This window comes from Sylvia atricapilla, chromosome 4, assembly GCF_009819655.1.
Source record: "Sylvia atricapilla isolate bSylAtr1 chromosome 4, bSylAtr1.pri, whole genome shotgun sequence".
Taxonomy (NCBI): Eukaryota; Metazoa; Chordata; class Aves; order Passeriformes; family Sylviidae; genus Sylvia; species Sylvia atricapilla.
The window spans coordinates 53,855,732-53,880,877 of record NC_089143.1 but is presented as its reverse complement, the minus strand read 5'-3'; the positions used below and the strand labels follow the sequence as shown (position 1 = coordinate 53,880,877).

At 37.6% G+C, this 25,146-nt stretch overlaps 1 protein-coding gene across 1 annotated transcript in view; it reads left to right on the top strand.

Annotated features, from left to right (window-relative positions):
- CCSER1 (coiled-coil serine rich protein 1) overlaps positions 1 to 25,146 on the top strand; it is a 621,205-nt gene that overhangs the window by 240,674 nt on the left and 355,385 nt on the right. The window contains 2 exon segments of the mRNA XM_066317939.1: positions 20,931 to 21,092; positions 21,094 to 21,139. Coding sequence (XP_066174036.1) covers positions 20,931 to 21,092; positions 21,094 to 21,139 — 208 coding nt within the window.

The window sequence follows — 25,146 nt, the reverse complement described above, 5'->3', positions numbered from 1 at the left end:
AAATAAATATATGGCAAACATCCTAGGGCCTAGACTTTGATAAGCCACTTTACATAGAGAAAACTAATTGTCTGCCTGTCTGAAACCCCTGTCTCTTGACTGGTGACAGATAGGGGACAGATTGTGCTGATAATCCATAATGAAAGAGTTTCCTGCACACATATTTTGCGCTGTGCCTCTTAACCAATGTGCAAAACATAACGTTAAGATAATGCAGCGTTGCCATGTCAGTAATTATGGAACCAGATACAGTGACTGTGGAACCCAGCACAGCAAGATGTTAATCGCACTGCAGACCAATGGTCTGGTAACATTAAAGCTGTCATCAGAAAGAAGAGTAGCATTTGAGTCTTAAAGGAGCTGCAAGTTTTCTTCACCGCAGTTTCTGCTGTCCCCTTTCTCTGTTCCAGAAATTTTGGGACAGGAGGCATCTCAGCAGAGTTGCTTTGCCAAACACTATTTGAGATGGTGTCATTTCCTCAACCTCTTACGGTGCTGTGACAAGATCCTGCTGGTACTGGCTGTCCCCAGACAGTTTGAAGTTTATGGAACTGATTTATTACCAGTTTGCAGAATGCATCCAGGAGATCTATACAGAACTCTCCTACTGCTTGAGGTGCGTCCTTGTGAGAGGTGGAGCTCTCTAGTGCTGAACTGCAAGGCTGTCATCTTGGAAGATGAAGGTCTTCAGAGAAGCCTTTGGTAAGGGGAGTTTGGCAGAAGGAAAGGTACAGGTTATCTCTGCAGGTAATTAGGAGCTAGGAAGAAAGTGTTTGTCAGTTATTCCACTGCCACATTTCGGGCCTTAGCAGGCATAGGGGAGGATTTTCCCCCCTACACTGATAATTACATACATGTATATTAGGAGGAAAAGGTAGTTGAGTAAATGGCATATAAAGTCATCAAGGTAAATTTAAACCATGTAGATTTCTTGTAAGTTCTGGAATAGCAAATCATGTGCAGAAGCTGAAGCAAGGAAAACAAAATGAAAAGGAATGGGTATGCAACCAGGCCATAATGAGATGTAGAGCAGGAGGTTTTGATAGAGTTTAGAATAGATGCAGTGATGCAAGAAGAGGGTTCAAGTTCGAATTGTAAGGTATCTTAGCCTTCAAAGGTGAAAGCTTTAGGTTTGAGAAGAACAGCAGCAGCAGGTGAAATTCAAGGCTGCAAAATCACTAACTGTTACAGACTCAGTCAGGGCTAGGAAAATGTCAGAGACCTGATAGCAAGTCTGTAACAAGCTAACAAACTTCTATGGTGGTATGTTTTTCTTGAAAAATACCAGATAGCAAAAGATTGCAATGTAGGAGAAAATGCTGTTTTGTGAGGTGGAGGTGAGGAAACAAAATGAAGGAAGAAATCAAAAAGGGTATTGATGAAAGTAGACAATGTAGATTTGGTAGAAGTAAAGAGGAAGGAACCAAAAGTACAAGAAAGAAAACCATGAAGATACTTTAAAGCAGAGGCAATTAATCCAAAACTAAGGAACTAAACCTAGAAATGGATTATAAACTTGGAAAGATAAGGGTAAGGATTAAACTTTTCCCTGGCACGAATTCATCCTATTAATTTCTTTTTCAGAAGCTTCAAAATGGTAAATAGGATGCAACTGATTTGCCACTTCTCACTGGGCATTGTTCAGCTCCATTCTGCCATGTTTTCTTTCAAACCACTGCCTAATATCTCCTGTGAAGAAAAAAACCAGAATTTACTTGACGGGGGGGAAAAAAAGTAATAATTTTGAAGTTGGTGTTATGTTTTGTTTGCTTAAAGCACACAAACTCCAGATTTCTCATTGGAACATTTTCAGGTGCATTCACCCATGTAGAAAAGAATTTTTTTTTTTCTTTTTAAGGAGAATTTTTTTCTATCACAAACTAGTACCGTAGTCCTGAAATGAGGTGCTATAAATATGGCATGGACTTCATAGATTAGCCATTACGTTCTGTTTTATTTTTCAATACATTTCCCTGCACTGAATCGAACTTTTCAAATTCTCACCCATTAAAAAAAGCTTTTGGACTGCAGAGTTTACATGCACTGTGCTCTTCCATTTACGTAACTCCTGTATGGGAAAATATAGTTCAAACACTTGCAGTCATAAAAAGTCACCTCTATCTCTTTTCTCATAGATTTATTGTTGTATTATCTGCCATTTTGTCTGTGTTTGAGTAAATGTTCAATTTCTTACTTTTCCGTTGTTACAAGTCTGAGAAAATTACCCGTCCTGATATGTGATATAAATGGATCCTTATTAGTTTTTTTTCTTGGAGCATCACACATTGTGATGAAACTGCAGTAAGAAGTCCAAGGGCAATCGAAAGAGATGTCAGGGCCTTGGGATGAGTGGTTAAGAGTTGAGGAGCACAAGCAGTCAAGGCTCTGTCCTACCAGCTGCAGGGAGGGATATTGGAAGGAGCAGACAGTAACAGGCTCGGTGACTGCTGTCATCAGGACAAATTTGGGTTCTTTACTCATGGGTTGGTCTGCATGACAGCAGGCCTGCTGGCAAGAGACAGGGTACACCAGTCTCAAAGGGGCAAAAAGATCTTCATGTAAGAGTTAACAGGGCTTACTGAAATACACTGAAACTAGATTTGAAGGGAGAAGGGTTTGAGGCTTGGCGATGATAAGCCATGGGATGGCGTGTCACTGATGAAGCTGTGGAGTATATGAATTTTGAACACTCCTGACACTCATGAAACCAAGAGCAGCAAAACTCACATTGCTAGAGCTAAACTCTTCTCCAGCTGTGAGTGTGTTTCTGATAGGATTTAGATGCTATAAAAGTATAGCCTGTGCCATTGACTAAAATATAGATTGTTAAGTGCAAACAACTTCTAAAAGTGTACTGTAAAGGAGAGAGCTTTCCATTTAGAATATACCAACAGTTCTGTCGAGGAAAGAAAACAGTCTCACTTTTTTTGCAACAAGCAGAAAAAAAAGCTATGCAAAGAATTTCAAGCTTTGAAGTGTGTTCCTTACTTTGGCCTTACAATAGTGGCTTTACTCTAGTCCAAAGCAGAAAGTTAGATCACACATTTAAGTTGCTGTTTCCATATCACCAGACCAGTGATGATAATGGGATGTAGCAGACTCCATTCATGGGTTGCCTTGAACTTTTCAATGTATGTTTATTCTAATTCAATACTGAAAACTTTTTTTGAACATTTCCAATGAAAAAGAGGCTCTAAAAAGTTGGCTCCAACTGTTTGTTCACAACAGAGACTGGAACGCTTGCTTTTACAGTGAAAAATGAGTTCATTCAAGTAGAATTAAACAGCTGCTGTAACAACTGAGCGATGAAAGAAAATTTAGTGTTTAGTTCATCTGTTTCAGATGTTCTGTATTTAACAGTGGTTCACCTGTCATCCCGAAAGCATACAAAGATAATATTGACCTGACTGATAAAATTGACACTGAGCTATGTTGGAAGATGACCCTTTCTTTTATGTTAGTGTTTTAAGTGCAGCCAGCGTAATAGATTTTTGGAGAACTGAGGTCTCTCAGAATGTGTTCAGTGGAAAATTGTTGATATAATGGTGTCTGTTCATGGAGTGTTGCTGGAGGAGACAAGCAGATCACCATGAGGAAGCCATTTCTTGTGTTTTGCCAGCAGAGCAGCCTGGCCATTGCCCCACCAACCTCAATTTGGAAGAATTGCAGCAGCTTTGCCAAGCTTGTCTCAGTTTAGAGATACCTGCCACATCTGGTAGCTGCAGCAATAGCTTACCTCATTCTTTGTCTTACAGATTTTCATATTTTAAATGTATTCTATACATCTTAGAGTAACATCAAATTCATGTCTGACTTCCTACTGTTTCCTTTTCCCCTGACTGCTTTCCTGTTGGCATAACAAGCCCTTCTGGCACACAATACTGAGAAGGCAATTTAAATGCAGGAGAACAAAGGTTTCACAATTTGAATTTTTCAGCTATGTACTTTATACAGAAGGGCATGTTTGGCACATTTTCCATAGGGAGTGAACCAAAGCTTGCTGTCTGCTGTACATTATTATAATGGGAAGTGTCCCTTTATGCAATCTTAATATTTATTTTATGAGCTAACTTCATGAAGGCTGAAACTCTGTCATTGCTATTTATACTGTATTTGTGCTTTGGGATAAAAAAGAAAAGCATCTGCATAGAAAAGGCTTATGGGAACATTCATACACGACGATTTTTCATCCTGGGGTATGAAATGCGTTATATAAAAAGCATCAAGAAATCTTAATCCTGTTTATGCTTCGGAAGTTCCCTCTGGGCTTTAAATTTTTCTGACAGTGGAGACTGAACTCTTTATGAAAACATTAACGGTTAGAAAGGATTTTCACATTAAGTGAAATAAATTGCTGGATTTTATTCTGAATGCGATTGTGTAGAGTTACTTGATTCACCTATTCCTTTTATGCACTTTTGCTACAAGGATATAAAGAGATAGATGTGAATGTCAAGTCTGCAAAGGAAGACTGTGTGGCAGAGAATCTTCCTCTAACATCTTAGTCTGAATTAAAATATTTTACTGATCATACAATTAGAATTGCAGCAGCAATTAGGTAATACTTGAAATTTCTAAGATTATAATTGGGGGCGGTCCTCTGCAGGCCAGGCATTGGACTCAATGATTCTTGTGACTCCCTTTCTATTCAGCATATTTGGTGTTATATACCTATTCTTCTCTTCTTTCCTCATATTGCTTCTATTTAAAAAAAAATTCCTCAGCTGAGCAGGTACTGCTCCTATTTTGTCCCATGGGCAAGAATGATGTTTAACATGTATTCCATCATTTTATTTCTACAGTGTAGGAGGGTATTTAAAGGAAATAAAAAAATTTCTGAATATGTCTAGATATGACCTAAAATTACTATACTTAGAAGATTAATGTGATGACTGTAACTTTAAAAATTACAGCAAAGGAACATTAGAGAAGGAACCAGTCATGCCAAATTTTAACTCTGTTTTTAATTTGTTTTTTCTGGACTAAAGATAGTTTATTTGGTACCTCTCTAAAATGTGTAGTGAAATCAAATAAATCGGAGAGTGATGGCTTCATAAAATCTATAAATGTGGATAAATTAGTGCTAAATTTCATGATCTCATCAGGATTTCCTTTTTTCTTTTTGTTAATAAAAGGTATAAAAATTCCACTTAAACTCTCCCCTTGTTCTGTTCATGCCCAAATTCAAACAGGCATGTTGTTGTTAGGCAGCGTTTACAGATTACCTTGTTTCTCATTGAAATGCTCTGGTTTTTGTTTCAAGTTCTGATATAAAAGTTCTCATGCTAGTTTTGGCTGGGGTAGAGTTAGTTTTTTTCTCTCTAGCGGGTTTGGAAACCTATGTTTGAATTTGTGCTGGAAGGGTGGGGGAATGAGGGTGCACAAGAGCTGGGAGGGAACACAGGTGGGACAGGTGACCTCAGCTGACCAAGGGGATGTCCCAGACCATGTGATATCTCTCAGCATATACAGCGGGGGAAGAAGAAGGAAGTGGAGATGTTTGGAGTGATGACATTTGTCTTCCCAAGTCACCATTCTTGCGGTGAAGCCCTGCTCTCCTAGGAATGGGTGAACACCTGCCTGCCCATGGGAAGCAGTGAGTGAATCCTTGCTTTGCTTTGCTTTGTGTGCACAGTTGCTTGCTTTACCCATTAGACTGACTTCAGCTCAACCAACAAGGTTTTTTCACTTGGACTCTTGATTATTTGCCCTGCCCCACGGTGAGTTGTGTAAGCATGATGCTTAACGTGATGTCAGCTGGGGTTCAAATACAGCACTGCTTAAGTCAGTTTTGATGGAAAACATAATCTATGCCCGAGATTTTCATCTGTGTATGGATGATGATGATTCTTGGCTGTCAGTCAGGACTTGCCTGCAGCTGTGTGCTTCCTTCGTAGTTCTTAGTCAGTCTGCTTGGAATGTGTAATACCACAGGGATGCTAAACTGAAGTTAAAATACTTACATTCAGTCTCCCTGTGTCCTGTCACTTACGTGTGCTTAGACTGCGGGACTAGGACATGTAGTTTGTAAAACAGGGTTGTCATTCTCTCTGGATTGGAGGGGTCCTGAGTGGTGAAGTAGGCATAGCTGTGAGTGTTATATCTCTCATTGCTGGGTACCCCAGATATTGTACATATTTACACTTTATTTCTGTTGCTCTTCACAGCTGTCATTCTCTGTGTCAAATTGCTCTTACTGTATATTTCATACTCAGTTATTGATCTTTGCTTCTAGAACTGGTTCATAGTGTATTATTAATTGTTAGTGCTTCGGTGAGGGTTTTATTTCAGCTTCTACATTTCACTTCCTTATGAAATGCCTGTCTGTGATGTTTATTTGTCTTTCCAGTCATTACTTCTACTAGGAAACAGTGATGAGCAGTGGATTGGTAATCTGGTGTTGCTCTTGGGCTTTGATGCTTGGTAGGCTTTTCAAAACAGAGCAATAACAGTTTTGGAAAGAATATCCAGAACAAAAGTCGAATTTCCTGGTTTTTGCATTCAGGCAGCAAAAAGTAGTCTTTTTGTTGTCCTCCTTTGCTTCCAAGCAGCCCTCCCTAAAGAGCAGGTTAAAAAGTCAGTTAGATGTTCAAACAATATTTATATTTTTCTTAGGACTGGGTTATCTGAATGAGTTTCCAATGCAGAAACATCTTTTCCCATTTGCAGGTTTGTCTCTTGCAAACAAGTGCAATGGGGGAACTATAAAGAAATGTTAGAAAACGCTAGCAAGGAAAATTGTTCTTGAATGTCTTTGGGAGGAGTCAAGGAACCAAATGAATAATAAGGCTTTTAGCCAGGTGTCTTCACCTGGAACCACTGAAATCACTCTTGGCCATCTGTGTAGCATTACTGGAGTATGTTTGGAAGGATAGTTTGGGGGATTAGGGGCACAAAATGAGGTGATAATTTTCCTTTTATACCCTCTGGTTTTCACACACAAGTCCTTGTAAGAAGGGAGTATTTTGATTATATGTCCTTTTTCACTTGTTCTGCCTGTTTTCACCTCAGCCCCTGCATCGATTCTGTGGCTGAGAGCTTCTTACCCCTCTCCTTTTTTCTAAAGTGCAGTTTGTACACCTATGCCAGGAATCTTGGATCAGTCAAGAAACAGCATTACTTATTCATGCTGCAAGTCCAACTAAATCCATTGAGAGACGAGAGTTTTGAATAAGATTCACTTCACATAAGTTAAGTATTTTTTCATCTAAAATGTTTCTTTCATCAGCATTAGCTTTTGTCACATCAGGTAGAGACCGGCAAACCTGCTACATGGAGCTCCTTCTTTTATCTATCTAAATCTTCATCCTATTTTTACAACCGCAAATAGAGGGAGGGCAAAATACACTTCTGGTCGTGAATGTCCTGCGGTGTTTGGTTTGACATTGCCAATGTCCATTGTGCCTTTAAACACAAGGGCTGAGATGATTTGAGCAGCAACTTTTCTCCAGGCTGACCATTCTGATATGATGGACCTACAGATACCCAGTGCCAACAGCTACTCATTCAGGTTTTTAGTAGAAGACTTTTTGTCAAAAAAGTTCTCCTTATAAACCTCTGCTTGGTCACTAAAATACTGACAGCATGTTTCCTGAAAATTGACTGTTTTTCCACTTAGATATTGAAATTTGAAATTCAGTGGAGACAGTCAGGAGAGACCACAGCAGAAGTTGCACAAATAGTGTGATAAGCTCTGAAATGCCTCAGCAGAATATGAAATTCCTTTTGATCTCCTTCTTAGTTGGAACATGCACAGGGATAGACTGCGGGAACACAGGTGAGATAGTGTCCCCCGGGCTGGGAAGAGGATGTCCTTCAATGGTACCTCCTTACATGCTCACTCTACATGATTTTTCTTCCTCTTGAGAAGTATTTTATGTATTATTACCAGCATTTGGATGTAGACCTGCCATGAAATTACTGCCTCTGTAGCTAGTAGTGCTAATGAGAGGCTCAGTACTTCCTTTCCATATTTAAGGAATAGTTTAGTGTGATGATAAAGTGTGCCAACTTGAGCAGTGATACAAAGTAGAATTCTTGACTATGTTAGTAAGATTCCAAATATTTCTCATATAAGAGCAGTCGTAGCCCCAGGTGTTTATTTCTGTAAATTTCTGCTTTTAAACTGGATACTGCGCTGTTCAAAAGCTTGAAGATATTTTTCCTGGATTAGAAAGAGAAATTTGTACTTCAGTGGCATATAGGTTTATGTCTTTTAATTTCTGTGTCTGAAATAAGCAGTGCTCTTATTTAGGGCTTTAATTGTTTTCACTTTCAAGAATGAAAGAGGGAGCATGTACAGATGACATAAAAAATGTCTAAATTTTGTCATACAAAATGACAAAACTTCCAGACACCTGTAATGCTCATTTTGCACCTGTTTCTATTGATAATCTTACAGGCTTATAAACAAAAGCACTTGTGGTTTGGTTTAGTTGGTTCAATTCCAGGAATTTTGTAAATAAAGTATGTATTTTGCAAACTTCCAGAGTTTTCACTGTTTTCACAGATGAAGATAGGTAGAAAAGTGATAGGTGTAAATATATTTGTCAAGGTGTGGAATTGCTGTGTTATCACTTTTGTTATTCATTCCCATTTACAACAGTAGTTACCCACTGAGTCTTGATGTATTGGAATTGAAAGCCAATTAAAATGCCAGACTTTTTTTTTTTCTGAAAAACTTGTAGCACACAAACAATTGAAAATAAAGTAATTAAGTATAGAATGCTCAGCCTGTTGTTTTAGATGATGCTGTGGGGAAAAACGTTGTCTGCACAAATAACATTACCAGTTGTCTCACTTAGTCAGCCAAGCAGGATGAGAACAAAGAATGGTAGAGGCTAATAAAGATAGGCCATCAACAACTTTCTTCCTTACAACTTTTATTTGTTTCAGTGGCTGCCTCAACAGTTATATTGATACTGCAGTGTCTGCAGTAAAATGTGCAAGTGAATTCTCTGGCTTATGTTCTGAAGGGATGATCATTTATTCTTATGTAACTTAATTGCCCTTGTAGGATCCACAGGGTTCCTCCCTGTTGGTGAGCTGATCACAGTTTGGAAAATGCAAAGTCTACTTTTTCACCTAAAGGTGTGAGAATTGCAATTATTTCCTTGGTTGTCCTCACTTAATTTGTTATAGAAATGAAGTTAATATTCCTGTTGCATCAGCTTTACGTTTTCACATTTTCTCTCCTTTTATTATTGCTGTGGCAAGAGAACGGGCCTTGTACCCTGCAAGTTTTACATGTCAAAAAGTCTACTAGCTTGTCCTGAGTAGGAAGAGTGAAGATCTCTACCTTTCACTGACAGTTTTACAAATGCCAATCAGAGGTCCAGTAGGCTTGTTATTTTGTCTCTGTTTTCTGGTACATGGATAAAAGTGTTAGTCATCTGCCTTGTGGCTTTTGCCAGCATTTAAATGATTGCTTCACTCATCTCTTAGTTATTCTTGTGACAGCCTTTTTCAGGAGAACAATCTGCATTAGGTGAATTATTTCTTACTGTATTTTCTAGAAGTATTTAGTAATATTACAGGACTTAGTAATTTAGAAGAGATTTTTGCTTAACCTGTGCTCTGATGTAGGCATTTCTGTTTCTTTGTTTTTCCAACATTGCATTTGTTCTTGAAAATGGAATAAAAAAAATCTGATAAATGATGTTGTGTAAAAGAAATGCTGGCTTCACCCCATCAGGATTCATTTAGTCTGAAAAATGACACTGAAATTTCAAAATGCCGCTTCTAGAACTAATAAAAATGTCTCTAAGGGAAAAGTTATTTTAGTTCTCTGCTGCCAGATTTGGCTGGCAAACTTTGTGTTTTGCCGTATGACCCTGGCCAAGCTGAAATTGCATTTTAGCAAAGGATGGACAGTAGTTCTGTTGGGATAGAGAAAAGCTCGTGGATTATGCTTAGAGTTCTTTTGAAACCCTCATAACACTGATGGCCAATCACCCTGTTGTCAGTGCAGTTTGACTGTGCTTAATTACATCAGTTTATTATGCTGCCTGCAGGGAACCTTTCAGGGGAAAGCTGGTGGCCTGTTGGGGGAGTGTAAGGAGACAGTCTCCCTCATTTGTGGAAACAGCTCCTTAGCAGTTTTGAGAGGTTGCTGCCGGATGTTAAGTGTACATGCAGGTACACAGGCTGTAGGTACACTAGCAGACCAACCAAGTGAGATGGAATAAAAAATTTCAAGGGCAGGTATCCCTGCTCTTTGATATTGCCCCAGAGGAATATGCATTCCTGGCCATTCAATGAAGTGACTAAAAATATACATTCTGCATTCCACAGAAGTTAAGTGCCCTCTTTCCTATCTGAAGATTTAATCACAATTTACATCAACTTGCTGTTATAACCAGTAAGAAGAACTTCAGGCTAGGTGGTAAAAATCTTCAGAACTGGCTCAATGCAGCCTAAAAGACATGACATTCAGATTTTTGGGGCCTAAGAACTGTGTATTTAAGTGAATGCTGCTGGTTGATCTATTTTTTGTACATCAAGAGTTTCTGTAAGAAAGGTGGGAGAGACTTTTTAGCAGATCTGTTGTGATAGGACAAGGTACAATGTTAGATAGAGGGAAAAAGTGTTTCAGAATAAGGGTGGTGAGGCACTGGAATAGATTTCCATCCCTTGACTGGAAATATTCAAGGTCAGGCTTGGTGGGGCTCTGAGCAACCTGATGTAGTTGCAGATGCTCTTGCACATTGCAGGGGGATTGGAGTAGATGACTTCTAAATGTTCCTTACAGCCTGAAACAGTCTATGATTCTGACAGTTGTCCCCAAAATATTTGTTCGAAATCGATTTTTTTTTCCTAAATGAACGAACAAACAAACCACCCAAAATTAAAAAAACTCCCACCCAACAGAAATAACAAAAAAAAAACCCCCAGAAACACCCACAGAAAAAGAGACTCAGTCAAATAAAAAAGGAAAACCCACAACAGTCAGGTAAAAGCAGGCAAATGACTTGTTCATCCTTCTGTTATCACTTGACCGTGAGTTGTGGCTCTTCTTTACTTGTCTGTCCATGTCAATGTGTAGTTTTACAACATATTCCCTACTAATACACTCACCTCCGCATGTTCCTCAGGTTTGCTGTGTCAGTTTTAAGGAACAACAGAGGGGCCGGTAATATGCATGCCAGTCCAAGTGGCTGATGGATCTCTGATCCCTGAAAGCAAAGGCAGGAGAGCAGCCTTACCACAGAAGGTTCAGACTCTTAAGTCAAGCAGTACTCAACCTCAAAGACTGTAAAGTATCTGTATGTGCACAGGCGTATCTTTTGAGTGCTGTGTCTTCTGCTTAAAATCTATAGGGTGAGCTTACAGCAGGATGTCGTGCTGTGTCTGGCAACGGTGGGGGCCAGAAATTGACATTTTGTGCATTTTAATTTTTAAAAATGGAATTTATTCCAAAAGCTGGAGTGATACTGCGAGGTGCCTTGAAAATAAATGAGTTGGCAAGTCCAGTTGTGATCTCAGTCTAGATGAGACTGGCCTAGATGAGACTACGGATAGCAAGTTTTAACATACGCGCCAACAATTATTAGAGATGTTCTTCTGACAAATAGTTTGCGCAATCTGTAGCTAAAAGTATTTTATGTTATTATGTAATGTACACTTAGTGTTTCACAGAAGAAATGCTACAAATTCTATTATAAATTAATAATCATACTAAATTTTTAATAAGTTCCTTACAGCAACTTTTACAAGTGTGTTTTTTCATTATCATATTTGTTGCAAGCTTTAATAAATTAATGGCACAAGCTATTGCAGTAATGTTAAGAGAAATTGTGTTCCAAATATAATTGTCATTTACTGCTTAAAATCTGCAAATGTGCAGTCTAAAAGGATTCAGACATCAGACATCAAATTCAAATCACAGGTGTATGTTTTCAGTGAGATGCAGCTTTTCTAAAGTTGCTTAGTTTTGCAAATAGTGCTTTTCATGTTATTCTCAGCCTTAAAATGCAAACGGGCACTGTAAACTAGAAGCTGCTGCAGTAACCCCAAATATTCAGGTAATTCAAGCAGAGTCCCCAAACTAGAGAATGGAGCAAGCAGAGAATAAATAGCTGAAATAAACATTGAATTTTAATATGACATTCTCAGAACTCAGTGTTAAAGGCAGTAGACCTGATGTCCTCAAAGTGAAGAGAGACAGGAGGCATTGCAGAGAGAATGAAGCTTCTGATGGGACATAGTTTTTAGGCACTTACCTGTCAAGCAATGTTGCGTCAGAACAAAAATATTGTAAAAGCATGAAGAGCTGAGCTAGTATTGCAGTTTTAGAATGCTTATTTCCTCCAATGTTCTGCTGTACAAATAAATATTTAGAGGTATTTCAGTATGTTTCAGAGATCTGAGCTTGAGTCCTTTATACTCAACCAAACCAAAACCCATTATCTTTTTCATCTGTCTCTGACCTCAGTTTGACAATTCATTGGATTTCCTTTTTCTTAGGAGGCCACATTATGGGGAAAGGACAAGAAATACCTTCTTCTGTAAAAAACCAGTATGGAAGCACTACTGCAGTGCTGTAGTCAAATGAAATTAAATATTCTGATTATTTTTAGTGAGTTATTTACAATCAAAAATAAAAACACTGAAGACCATACTGTGAAAGTCAAATGTCCTGTAGGTGGGCTAATTTCACCGTATGATAAAAATAAACATTTCTGCTGTGGCACTTAGTGATTGATAACGTTATGTGAGAACAAAGCAATTAGGTTAATTTACACATTAATTAGTTTGTTGCTTTCTTTTTGTTTGGTCTCTAATGCCTTTGTTTTAAAAATGGAGCATGGGCTGTTGCAGGGCTTTAATTTCACTAATTAGGTTCCAAGTGCAGATATTGTGAACACCTGCCTTGTAAGTGAAAACATTCTGAGTTAATATAAGCCCTCTGGTTGTAGGAGAGGACATTCCCAAGGAAACGACTTACAGGCTTTCATCTCTGTATGTAGCTGTGAGTTTTTCTTAAGTTTTTGGCCTTTGTTTGTGCTAGGGGCAGTTTTTGTAAGTTGGTGTCTGCAGCTGTGCTGTGTTCAGGGGATGGGGAGGGATTTTGAGCCTTTGCAAGGTGAGTGGTTCCTGAGAAATCTTTGTGCTTGTGAAGCTTTCAGACTCTCTTATTTCAAGATGATGGAGTGTGAGCTGTTTTCACTAAAGCAAAAACTAGCGCTGGTGCTGGAGTTCTTGTTTTGTTACTTTTGTGTGGATCACGGTTCCATAATGTTCCCAAAACTTTTAAGAACACAATAAACCTTGAAAAAAATTGCGTGTAGAGTGGTATCTTCAAGAATGGATGTGTAGTTGCATACATGGTCTGGATTTCTTCATAAATTATGTTCCTGAATCCATTACATGCTTTCATTTATTGGTCATAAAAGAGGATTTAACATAAAAGCTCTGTTAATGGTAACATTAAGTTCCAACTGTTGTATGTGATAATGAGAAAGGACCGGTTTTAAAGTTGCAGGTTCCTCCTGACATAAAGTTTGCTCCATAGCCTAGGTGGATGGTATCCTCTGAATTAATATGCAACTGTTTTCTAGTCCTTATTCTAAAACCTGCTAGAGGGCAAGGAGAAGGGAGGGATACATGGTTTAATCATATATTTTCACCAAAACAGAAGTCCATTGTGTTGATTCCATTGAAGAGTATTGAAAGGTATCATGACTCAGAACGCTGTGTTTGTAATTAGTGAGTATTTTGGAGATAATGTTCTATTACTGACTTTATATTTCACTCTATGAAAATGTAGATTTAGTGCTGAATTTTAGAGTTACGTCATAATTTCCTGAACACTCACACAGTTTTAACTACCTAATTGTTGTACATGGCATCCCTTAACTGCTCAGCTCCTCTGACATTTTATTCTTCTTTCTCTGAGTCTGCCATCTAATCCTGTAGGCGTGAATTTTTGCTGATGGAGGAATGTGTGTGGCTGTGGCATGATAACCTGTAGGATGTAGGATGATTATTTAGATGTCTGTATCTGGTTTTAAATCCTGACATGGTCAGAAACCTAGACATTTCTATAATTGAACCCAATCCAGGATGAGTTCCCTGAGTAACCTGATGGGGAAGATAGGCAGGGTTCAGGATATAGGGAAAGTCAGCAGAATGCTCAAGGTATTTTAGTAAATATTCATTGGACCTGTTTAAAATCTGGTTTGTATGGCAGATGAACCTCTTGGAACGCAAGGGTAATGGATTGCTTGCTTGCTCCACAGAAGCGTTCTTAATGCCTAATAGCTCATCACAAGATAGTAACTTCGGTTAGGCAGTAATAATATGATTAGGTGCTTCCCAGGTATTTAAAAATCAATTCAGGCACGTTTTGAAGTGAATGGCTTGTCTCCTTTATAAAGTGTATGAGTTTTCCACTTAATTTTCTGGTCTGCTGGACGTCTGTCTTTGCCTGTCTTACCCATGTCTGTGAATTCTGCTTGCCATTAGGAAATGTTCCTGCTGCTCTTTTGTCTTTTAGTTAATTTAACCTTTTCCTGCTGAAATGCCTATCTTACCACTAAAGCCTGTGCTAACAGATCAGTACTTTATTACTGAGCACAGAAAATTATTAGCCTCTTTTTTCTTCTTTCATTTAAAATACACAAAATATTGATCAGGATTTCATAAAGTTTTGATAGAAAAAATACTGCCTGTAGTAGGAAGCATTAGACAATTTCTTTTTAAGTAATGAAACGTGGTTTTGTAACTGAATGGAGTGTACTACTTCTTGGAAAGTAGTAATCAAATCTATCTGTTGTGATTTTACAGTTTTGTTTTTTTTAACCTAGTAAAAGCTTGAAAGTTTTATGTTGCATCTGCACATTTTCCAAAGGAAAGACAAGCATTTAGAGCAAAGGTGAAGGAAATGTTGTTCTTATCTAGAAGATGACAGTGACAAAACAGATTTCCTCCTCATTTTTTCCCATTTCCCCCAATAGCATCAGGTTTTCTGGACAGTTCAGTGCCCGTCATTAATATAGTAGATCAAAATGTGCCTCTAGATCCAGGTCAGCTGAGTTGATCTGTTCTGTGCAGTGCATTTGGAGCGAGATTTGGAGAGAGCACCGAGTGTCTTTAGCTTTAGTCTGTTCTGAGGCAGCATTCAGTCAGAAGTGTGTGGTTTTTACAAACACTGCATGTCTGCAGGGAGATGGATCCTTGTCCAAATAAAAGAATCACAAGATTGGAAGGAGCTTAAAGATCTTGTAGTACCAAATCCTCTGCCATGAACAGGAAAAGGCAAAATTTCTGTTTATATCCTGATCAGAGACATAGTGTAATTAACAGCTGTAAAGTAGTTTCAAATATGATCTCATGCTGCAATTTTTTAATTTTTTTTAGGAGGAGGGGGTGGAGGGGAATTTAAAAAGACTGAAGCTACCAAAGTCTCAGTGTCAAGCCAGCATCATTTACTTTTGCTGGTTTATCTTCAGTGCTTTACTTACTACTGCACTGTTAATATTTGAAAGTGAAAAAGCCCCACTGGTCTTTTCCAAGGAGCTATTTTTTTTTGAACATTATCTGATTATTCATTACATTATCAGATTTTATCACATTTAAATTTTCCTAATAGGTTCCAAGAGGAAGAAAAGGGCTGAAGTTTGAAGTGGTGTTGTCTGCTAGATCAGGGGTTATAAACAGGGGTCTTAACTCCTGAGGAGTTTAGAGAAAGGAAAGAAATGCTTGACAGGCCCTTAACAGCTGTGCTTTACCAGCAGCTGGAAGATGAAAGGCTTGGTTTAATTTTATTTCTTTTTTATTTTATTCTCGTTTTCTTGATTACCATGTTCTAGCCCAAAGGATGTCTTTATGACTGTGATATAAACCTTGGAAAGAAAAGCAGTTTTAGTGATTGACAGTCTCTTAGCTTAGAGCAGCACCAACTAATGTTAGAGTTGTGTGCACACTCGTGTGTGGGTGAGAACTTGATAGTCACAGATACTGGACATCATTTCTCTAAAGGGCTGACATTGAAAAATCATAGCATCAATAAAGGATACACAGCTCTAAAAGTTGTAAAGTGTTAAACATGTACCTTAGGACACACAGGACTCTGAGATCTTATCCCTACAACTTCTGAAGCAGTCTGTGTTGGAACGGAAGCAATGCAAGTCAGAGAAGTAGAAATTTTGGTGCCAAAGAATGCCAGTGTGGGTAATTAGCCAAGTCTTTTAAGTTCTGGTTGTTTTTTTATCTTAATATTGCAAAGCATGTGTTTTCAGAGCTGAGTGAGGAGTTTGCCAATTTTTTTTATCCTCTTTGACTAGATCTTGAGAAGATGTAGACACCTAGCAGGGCATTATTTTACATATTCATTGTAATATTTAGGAACATGCTTTTTAAAGTCTGTGCCTTAATTCTGCCAAATATGGTGAGGGGGCTTTCTTGTTTTTCCAAAATATGTGCACGTATTTCGGTTGTGAGCTGTTGGCAATAGAGCAAGTCTCTTTACTACACGACCTTAGTAGGAGATCACTTGGGATTAAGATTCAGTATGAGATGATGGTAGGGTTTCACAGGTAACATACTTCATGTTAGGAGAGCCACAGAGTGCTTCAAGCTGAATTTTGGAAATATTTGAGGTAGGTAGCTTTTCCTATAAAAATCAGAGGAGAGCAATTGCTCTTACATGTCTTACGTGGCCCAACTGAGATATCTTTATCAAAATAGTGATCAGTTAATTTTCTGAATGAGGGAAACCTATTTACTGTCAGTGAGGAAAAAGAAAATTCTGGATAGGAGAAAGCCTTCAATCCATGTTTCTTTCTATAAGAATATGAAATAGGATTTTAGGGCATAACCTCTGTATGAAAGTAAAAACATTTTTCTTCTAATGTAAAAGGATGGGCTAAGCTATGGACAAATAAGAACTACTTGTTTTTCCTGAAAACTTTGTCAATACAAATTTTTTATGTCTTTCTATGTAAGTGTATGTATGATTTCTACAAATATATATATATATGGAGCTATAAAAATTTGTGTGTCTATATACAGGGTATCTTGATTTATGAATACAGCAGCACACCTAAACACTGAAAATTAGATATGTAAGGCTTTTTCTAAGACCTTGCTTTAGAAGATAAGCCCTCAGGGAAGAAAGAAGCTGTGTTCAGCTCTTCTCATGGAGGCTGGGGTCCTCTGCTCTGCTTTCAGAGCCTCCTGATGCCAGCAGTGTTACATGAGTTCTCTTCTGTTAAGCTGATATCGAGAGAAGTAGACTCAGGGGAACCAATTGTAATAGTTTAGGCTAATTCTGCTTTAGCAACATCTTGAGCACTGCAGATGAAAACTAAGAAGATTAAAGTCCACATAATCTGGGGATCTTTATGTAAGTGAAGTTCAAATTACCATAAGCTCTTCAAATCATTGATCTGAGGATCAGTAAGAAGGAAAGAATAACTTAAATAAGCTCAACCTGCAAATCCATGTCTTTGGGTCCTCTTTCTTTTCTTTTTTTTTCTCCTCTTTTTAAAATTTTCTTTTTTTTTTCCTATTTTTTAATACAATGTTTTAAAAATTCTTTAATATAGAAAATTGGTTTTGTTCTACCTTTCTAGTGGAAAAGGAGCTTCAAAGGAGCTGCACAACTGTGTCTTACTCAGTTGACATGTGGCTGCATTGGATTGATGGAGGCTATTAAATGGTGAAAGCCAGTGATTGATTATTTTAATGCTAGCATGTTATTTCAATAAAGGCTGCATTTGAAATCAAAATCTGCCGTAATGGCACTCCCATTTTACCGACTGTGGATATTGTAGCTTCTGATTCTTTGTATCAATTAGAAAGGAGGGAATAGATTCCTGGTGCTCAGTGGATATGTCCAGATCCATAAGAAACAGGCCAGCAGGCCCCGAAAGACCATTGAGTTGCACCAGTTTTTTCACCTTATTTAATATTTACAGACTTGTAACAACGTTTCTGTGGATTTTTTAATATGATGGCAGCAATCCTACTAACATGGTGTCCTTTTCTCTGTTATCATTCACGGTTCCCTAGCCATGGCTCAGGGGTTTGAGTTGACATCTGTGTGGGAGGGTACTTCAGTGCACATCTGCACCACTGACATCCTCCAGAATGGAGTGGTCCCATCCAATTTGCCTGCAGTGACAGCCAAACCATGCCAGGGAATCACTGGAAAGAGTGGTAATGGGGTTGGGTCAAGCCATTTCAGAAGCATTTTGAAACAGACTTCCAGTGCTTCAGAATATTTTCAGGGATGGTTTTATTAAAGTAGGAACTTAGCCTGAGCATATGGCAGATGAATTGAGCTCAGGCCGTAGCCCTGTATTTAAAAGTGGCCAAATGGCCTTTCTGAAATACTCTATGTTGATAATATTATGTACTTAATGTTGTCACTTGAAGGAAATACTTTGCTTTTGGTTATTAAAATAGACCTTTTGAGGCTTTTTTCCAAGGGCTTAAGAAGTTTGTCACAGATAATATTTGTAATAAAACCATTTGTGAAATGCTTTTATTACAGTGAATGCATGTTAGGAAGGTGGAGAGGTCTGGCCATCTGTAAGGAACTCCTGCACTACCAGTTGAGGAACCAGCCCCTACTCCAACTTCAGAGGCTGAGATGTTTTATAATAAAGTGAAACATCTCATTTAGGGAGAATGGTTGGGTTTTTTCTTCTTTCTAAATCCTGCTGCTGCTTTGAGATGAATTACAGTGGATTACCATAATAATAATGTATCAGACCACCTAGACGTTGTTAATAATAAACTTGATGAAATACCATTTACTGGAATGAATTTTAAATGAGCCGCTTTTTTCTGCCACAAGTAGAATGAGTTGTATCAGAGTGTGGAGTTTTTCTGTCACAGATCAGTTACAGTACTTCTGAACTATCAGGGAGGACTGTATAATCTGAATGCTCTCTGTATACCAACTAACTCTGAGTCACCATTTTCAAGTAGAAATTGAGTCCAATTTTAGACTCTTAAGACTGTGAGTGGTGATATGTTATTATGGTGCTTTTCATACTTGAGTACAAGATTCTGTGTTTGAAAAGGTGGTAATTTTGTGTGTTGAGCAGTGTGATATCAATGTAAAGCCCACTGAAGTAACTGAAAATTTTTCTTTATTTGAAATTCAGAATTGCTATATTTCCAGTACATTTATAGCCTGTACATAAACACTGTATCTCTTCCAGAGAGGAGGGTAGTTTTACAGAATAGTGCTCATTTCCTCGTCACTAGGGAGCAGGACATAGCTGGTGATATCTGGTTTCTCCCTGATAATGAGCAGTAGAAGACCACTTTTGGAAGACAGTGCATCTTAAATTGGTCCTTTCTCAGGACCAGGATGGGACCCACATAGAATGCCTGCAGAGGAGTATGAGGAAGATAAAACTTCAGTGAGATTTGCAAAATGAATGTGCAGAATATTCTAAGGAATAATCCATCTTCTGGTTTGCAGGCACTGGGTGGGGAAAAAAGAGAACCTTGTTGTGTCATCTTAATTTAAATAATGTGCTCTTCTGGATACATAAATCTTACACAAGTGTAGATTCCAATAGTTTGAATATGGCTTCTTTTATAAACCTTTAAAAGTGGTCTGTGTTATGATACTTCAGTTTCAGAAATTGTTTTTTCTTTGCATGATTTATACCTGGGTCTTGTTTAAAGGCTAAAACATCGATGGTTTAATATCCTTCAGTCAAAAGCAACTACCATCCACTCATATTTTATTATAAAGGATGCAAAATATTCTACTCAAGATGTTTCAATGCATTTTAAAATTAAAACAGACTTTTTTTGTTGTTTTATGGGTCTTGAAGAGCCTTAAATTCTAGTTCCATTGGGATCATAAGGATCTGTCCAAGTGTGTCATCTCTGTGGTACATTGTTTGATCAAACGTGTTTTTTACTGCATATTGCTTAGCTTTCAAAATATGAAAATGAACAGTCCACAAAAGATAATTATAGTATCCTAATTTAGAGGTTTTCTAGCATGGCAGTGGGAATTGTTTGTCTTAAGAAATCATGCTAATCTGGTTTTGTCTGTGGATCCTATGAAACCAAAGCTAAGGAAAATTCTATGTGGGAAAACACTCTTTGTCCTTCCAAACTATGGCAGAATCAGTTTTATGTTGCATAAAAATTCAAATAGAAGAGGAAATTGGTACAATGTTTTAGATGAATAATTATTATTTTCTTCACTCTTCGTGCTAGCATCTTTAATTGTACTGAGTTAATTTAGTATGACTTCCTTCATCATGGGAAAAACAGATAACTTGCTCTGATATTAAAGGATGATAGTGTGTATTGCACCAAAATCATGGCCTTCCATTACCTTTAAAGTCCTTCAAAATCTTTGTGTCTTTCTGTGTCTTTAATGGATTCTCAACCACAACTTACTGTTTGTTTCATGTTCTGCTTATATAGCTTTGGTAGTAACTAAACCTAAGGAATGAGTGCAGACTAATTGCATTCCATATTCCGTTTTATACAATAGCAGGTTCATCTTATGTCGCTGGGCCAGCCCAGAAGGGAGTATTTTTTGCAGTTTTCTTTTCTTTCTGAGTTTGAAGTCAAAGCACATGGAAGATTGTGATTTGATTTAGCTTCTGGAAGTGCATGACAGATTCATTTTTTGTAAAGCTCAACTGAAATAAAATGGACCTGTAGCATTTTTGCCCACAGGATATTTTGTTTTAAGAAAATGGCTTTCTTTTGAAGGGCATGAGCTAGAACATGGTTTTAATTCCTATAGAATATGATCCTTTTATAAATGTGTATTTTATTGCTAACACCATATGGCTACTTGTATGTTATAAAGGCTGCTCATGCTAGCAGGCTCAAAAAGCAGAAATACAAGTGTCTTTAAGCTCAGAGAAATTACCACCCCCCAAATTATTAGTTCCCTTCCATATTTTAGTGTTGACCTTTCTGTTTTCTCTCACAAGGAACCTATCCCTGAAGCTGTCCAAGGAGGTGGAGCAAGGAGAAGCCAGGTACCCTCGTGTCAGCCAGCTGGCTGGCAGCCCATCTGTGGAGTGGCCTTTCACGGGTCTGGAAGAAGGTGGAGGCATTGAGTCTCTGCCCTTCAGACTGATGCTCCAAGACTGCAGCTGTAAAGACATTGCTACTGAAAATGAAGAGGGTTCTTCAAGAGGTAATCACCCACTTATTTGTTACATTTATATATTTCAGCACTAATGAGCTAGGCAGCAGAAAAGGGTCAGTAAAGTTTATGGACTTGATGTCTTTTAATATATCTTGAATACATGGAATTGATGCAGACGTATAAATAGTCATGCCTCAACATGGTGAAGGTCAGAAAGTTTATACTTCAGCAGAATTAAAATGATTCTGCCATCTTGGTGTCCAGAGTGTAAAGCTTTTTTTGAGCTTTTGCTAAGAAGGTACAGGGGAGGCCAACTGCTTCAGGTCAAAATACATTGTATTGTTTTCTTCCAGTATTTTAGACCTTTTCAGTTTTCCTATTACAGTTGTTATCCATTGTGAAGTTGCATGCAATTTAATTTGTTTAGAGGAGAGATGCAGAGGTAAAAAAATCTCTGAAGTAACAGTACTAAAAGGTTGCCAGCTTGACTTTGTAAATGATGGCTGAAGTGAGATTTTGTAGGCCATTCTCTGGTCCATTCCTAACAATTTCAAGGATCCTGGCTTGTCCTGTGCCACGCTTGCTTCCATATTTGCCTGCTTCCCTGTGGACTGCTGGTGTTGCTTTGAACATTTTGTTTTGTATCTATTCGTCTTTAGAATTTTGGAGAAATAAAATTGTTTGGATTTTTTTTTTTTTTTTTTTTTTTTTTGTATACTTTCCAGCTGTGAAGCCTTTGCTCAGGTATGCTGTGGACTTTTATCTTCATTTTTAGCAAATCACAGTTAGCATTACCTACAGGATCTACAAGAAAGTTTGTTGTTTTTATCTATATAGTTCATAGAAATGCAGAATGATTTATGTTCAGAGGGCTCTCTGGAGGTCAACCTTCTCTACTCAAAGAAAGACTGACTCAGAAGAGGTTGCTCAGATCCTTGTCCACTTAAACTTCTGGTACCTTAATGGGGTCTCCACATCATCTCTGGGCAACCATTCCAGTATGTGACTACATCATTGTAACTGAAGATGGATACAGAATTTCTCCTGTTAAAGCTTCATATAATGACTAAAAATAATTTGGGGGTTTTACTGGTCCCTTCTTGGTACCTGTGGCTAAATTGAACCGACTGTTGTCCTATCTGAAAAGGTTGGTCCAAGGTTTAGCCATGATAGTTTGCAATTAGCCTTCCTACACAGTATGGGTTTTCCTTCTGGCAAGCCCCAGCCTTTGCAGTTTCCTTCAGTTCACTAGAGGCTTGATTTGTGCTATATGGATCCTTAATGCACTTCTAAATCCAAAACTGAAATAATTAATTCTCCATTAGTTGCTTTTTCTTATGTGAGAATATGGAGTGAATTGAAAGGATTTGTAACTTCATTTTATCTGGAAATAAGTAAGAATTATGTATTATGTGATAGAGCAGCTCTAACATTCAGGTGGTAATGTTGGCAGTATTCTCTGCTTCTAGGAAAGGTCTTTGTTACCACGATGGTAAGCATAAGAATTTTGGTTTTAACTTAGAGTTCCATTAAAGTTGTGTAAGAATCTGCTGTTATTTTCTGTTTGGAAATATGTTGTATGTTTCAGTATTAATTTTAAAGCGTTCACCAGGTGATCTCCACAGAAGGAATGTAAGATATTTCATGTGACTCATTGGAATTTCGTGTCCAGTTACTAGTATCTCCTTACGTATTTCATTGATCTTATTTTTTTCATCTTAATCATTCAGTCTTTTACTTATGTGTTCCTTTGTACTATATTTCATCTCCCCAGCTGACTGTAACAGTGTGTCTGTAGTTTTCTTTTGTCTTGCCCTGTGAAATCAAAATGGCCTTTTCCTAATCCTACATTTGGATGTCCAAATGTGCTGTAATTGACCTCAAAAGAACCTGAGTAGCTACTTTGAACACCAAGAGCATGACCTTGAAATATGTTAGAAATTTATATTGAAATGACACAACTTGATTATCTTCAGAAATTCAGACATTTATGTGTTTATGCCACTTCTAAATTATTAGTGAAAGATTACAGGAAAATATAATCTCATAAAATTGAAGTATTGTATTGAAGGATCTGACAGATAAGTCATCTGAGCATATTTAGCAGACAGTTTCCATGGAGAAGATACCTTACTTCCATTGCAACTAGATGTAGTTTTTTCATCCAAAATCACTTCTGCCCAACCAGTATTATAAATCAAACTCAGAACAGTACAGAACAAAAGACATAAAAGAAAAATTCTTTTCTTACCATGGAATGCTGAGGCATTTTTAGATGTAGTCAAACATAGTCTCTGGCAGTCTTATAGAGAATTGAAATATTTTATACTTGCAAGAATGTAAAATAAGATTATATATTTATAAAAATAATAATATTTCATGTATTTTCATCCACTTCAAAAATATAAAAAGCATACAAATTACATGGGGAAAATTACATGGTTTACCAGAAAAAAAAGTTGTAGTATTTCTGTTTTATACCTGATATTACCCTTAGAAGAAGGAATTACAGTAGTGTATACCTCTTTATTGAAAAATAACATGCTAATCGAGTTAAAATATTAGCCCTGTTATTCAGTGTAATCCTTCTTCTTAAGCACTGAGCACTGCTTCCAAGGAATAATTTAATTACAATCTGCCAAAATGTAATACTCGCTAGTAAAATATGCTTTTTTTTGTTGCAGTTGCTTGTAATTGAGGAATCTAAATGGAAAAACTGCATACAATGTATGCTGCACTGTGCTGCAGACTTAGAGGCTTGTTATTAGTCTTATCTTGAAAAGGGAAATTGAAGACATGGCAGTAACTTTCAAGATTGAGAATGTTCTTTAGTAAAAGGCTAATGAATGATCGTTCAATTAAGAGAATTAATTACCATTTCACTTTCAGTGAAAAAGCCTTGAAAATGTCTACTAATAATTTTATGGTTTGGCCCATGTAAGGCTCATAAGGCAGATTGTTCCCCAATGTTTGGGGAAACCTCATTGAACAAAGCTGCGTAGTCTGGAGGGCCCTGGCTTGTGAGGAAACTTGTTGATTTTCTAAGGGCTCCAGGAAATCTCTCTGTCTCATCTGCAATTCTCATGGATGTTCCATTTCTGACAGACAAATAGCATAGTGTAACCAAGACCTGTGGGATGCATAGTTTCTTCAAAAAGTGCTACCAGAGTATTACCTGTACTACCCATCATGGGCAGCTTCATAAAAGCCACTTCAGCACAGCAGACAGTGCCAGCTGGTTTGCACCCTATCCATGATTTCTTGGTTTTCCTTTTCTCTCCAGCTCTTGGATGTTTGTTTTGACTGTTTGGTTTTGACTTTTTTTTTTTTTCCAAAGTCTATATAGTACTAAACCTTTTGACAGTAATAACTCCTCACATTTGAAAGAGAGAAGACAAGGAAATAGGGGTTGGATGAATGAAATTTGGGAGCTTTGCCCACTTGGAAGACATTGTTCTTTACTTTCTGACTTGAGACAGGTCTCTCTGCTCTGAATGTTTCTTCAATTAATCTGTCTTTTTTTTCTCCCCTATTTTGGGAGGGAAAGTATAGAACATTGATATTCTATACTTTCTATGTTTTATAACATTTTCGGAACTGATTGATTGTGTTGAGCCAATGAGCTTCTGAAAACTAGACTGTAGCTTCTTTCTCACTCCTTGCTATCAGCAGTAATGAAATATAATGCCTCTTAAAAGCAATATGTTGGCTTTCCTGTAGTCTCCCAGATGAGAATGAAATTATTTCCATCTGTTGGCTTTTTTGTGGCTTGAGTTATAGCTGGCTTAGGCAGTGTTGAAGTCTAGTTAATTGAGGGGACATTTAAGGGCTTTTCTAAAATCTTTGGTCGAACATTTCAGGCAGAGACATATGAGCAAAACTTGTATGGTTTTGGCTTTGTGCTAACAAGAGAAGGTCTTCATGCTAAAATAAACATAATGGAAATACAGTTGTATTGGGAAAGAATCCATTTAGTGAGTGATAATGAGGTTCCATTCAAACTTTAGTTGTTGAGCTTGTTGATTAATTTTACTGAGCACATTAAAAAGAAAGTC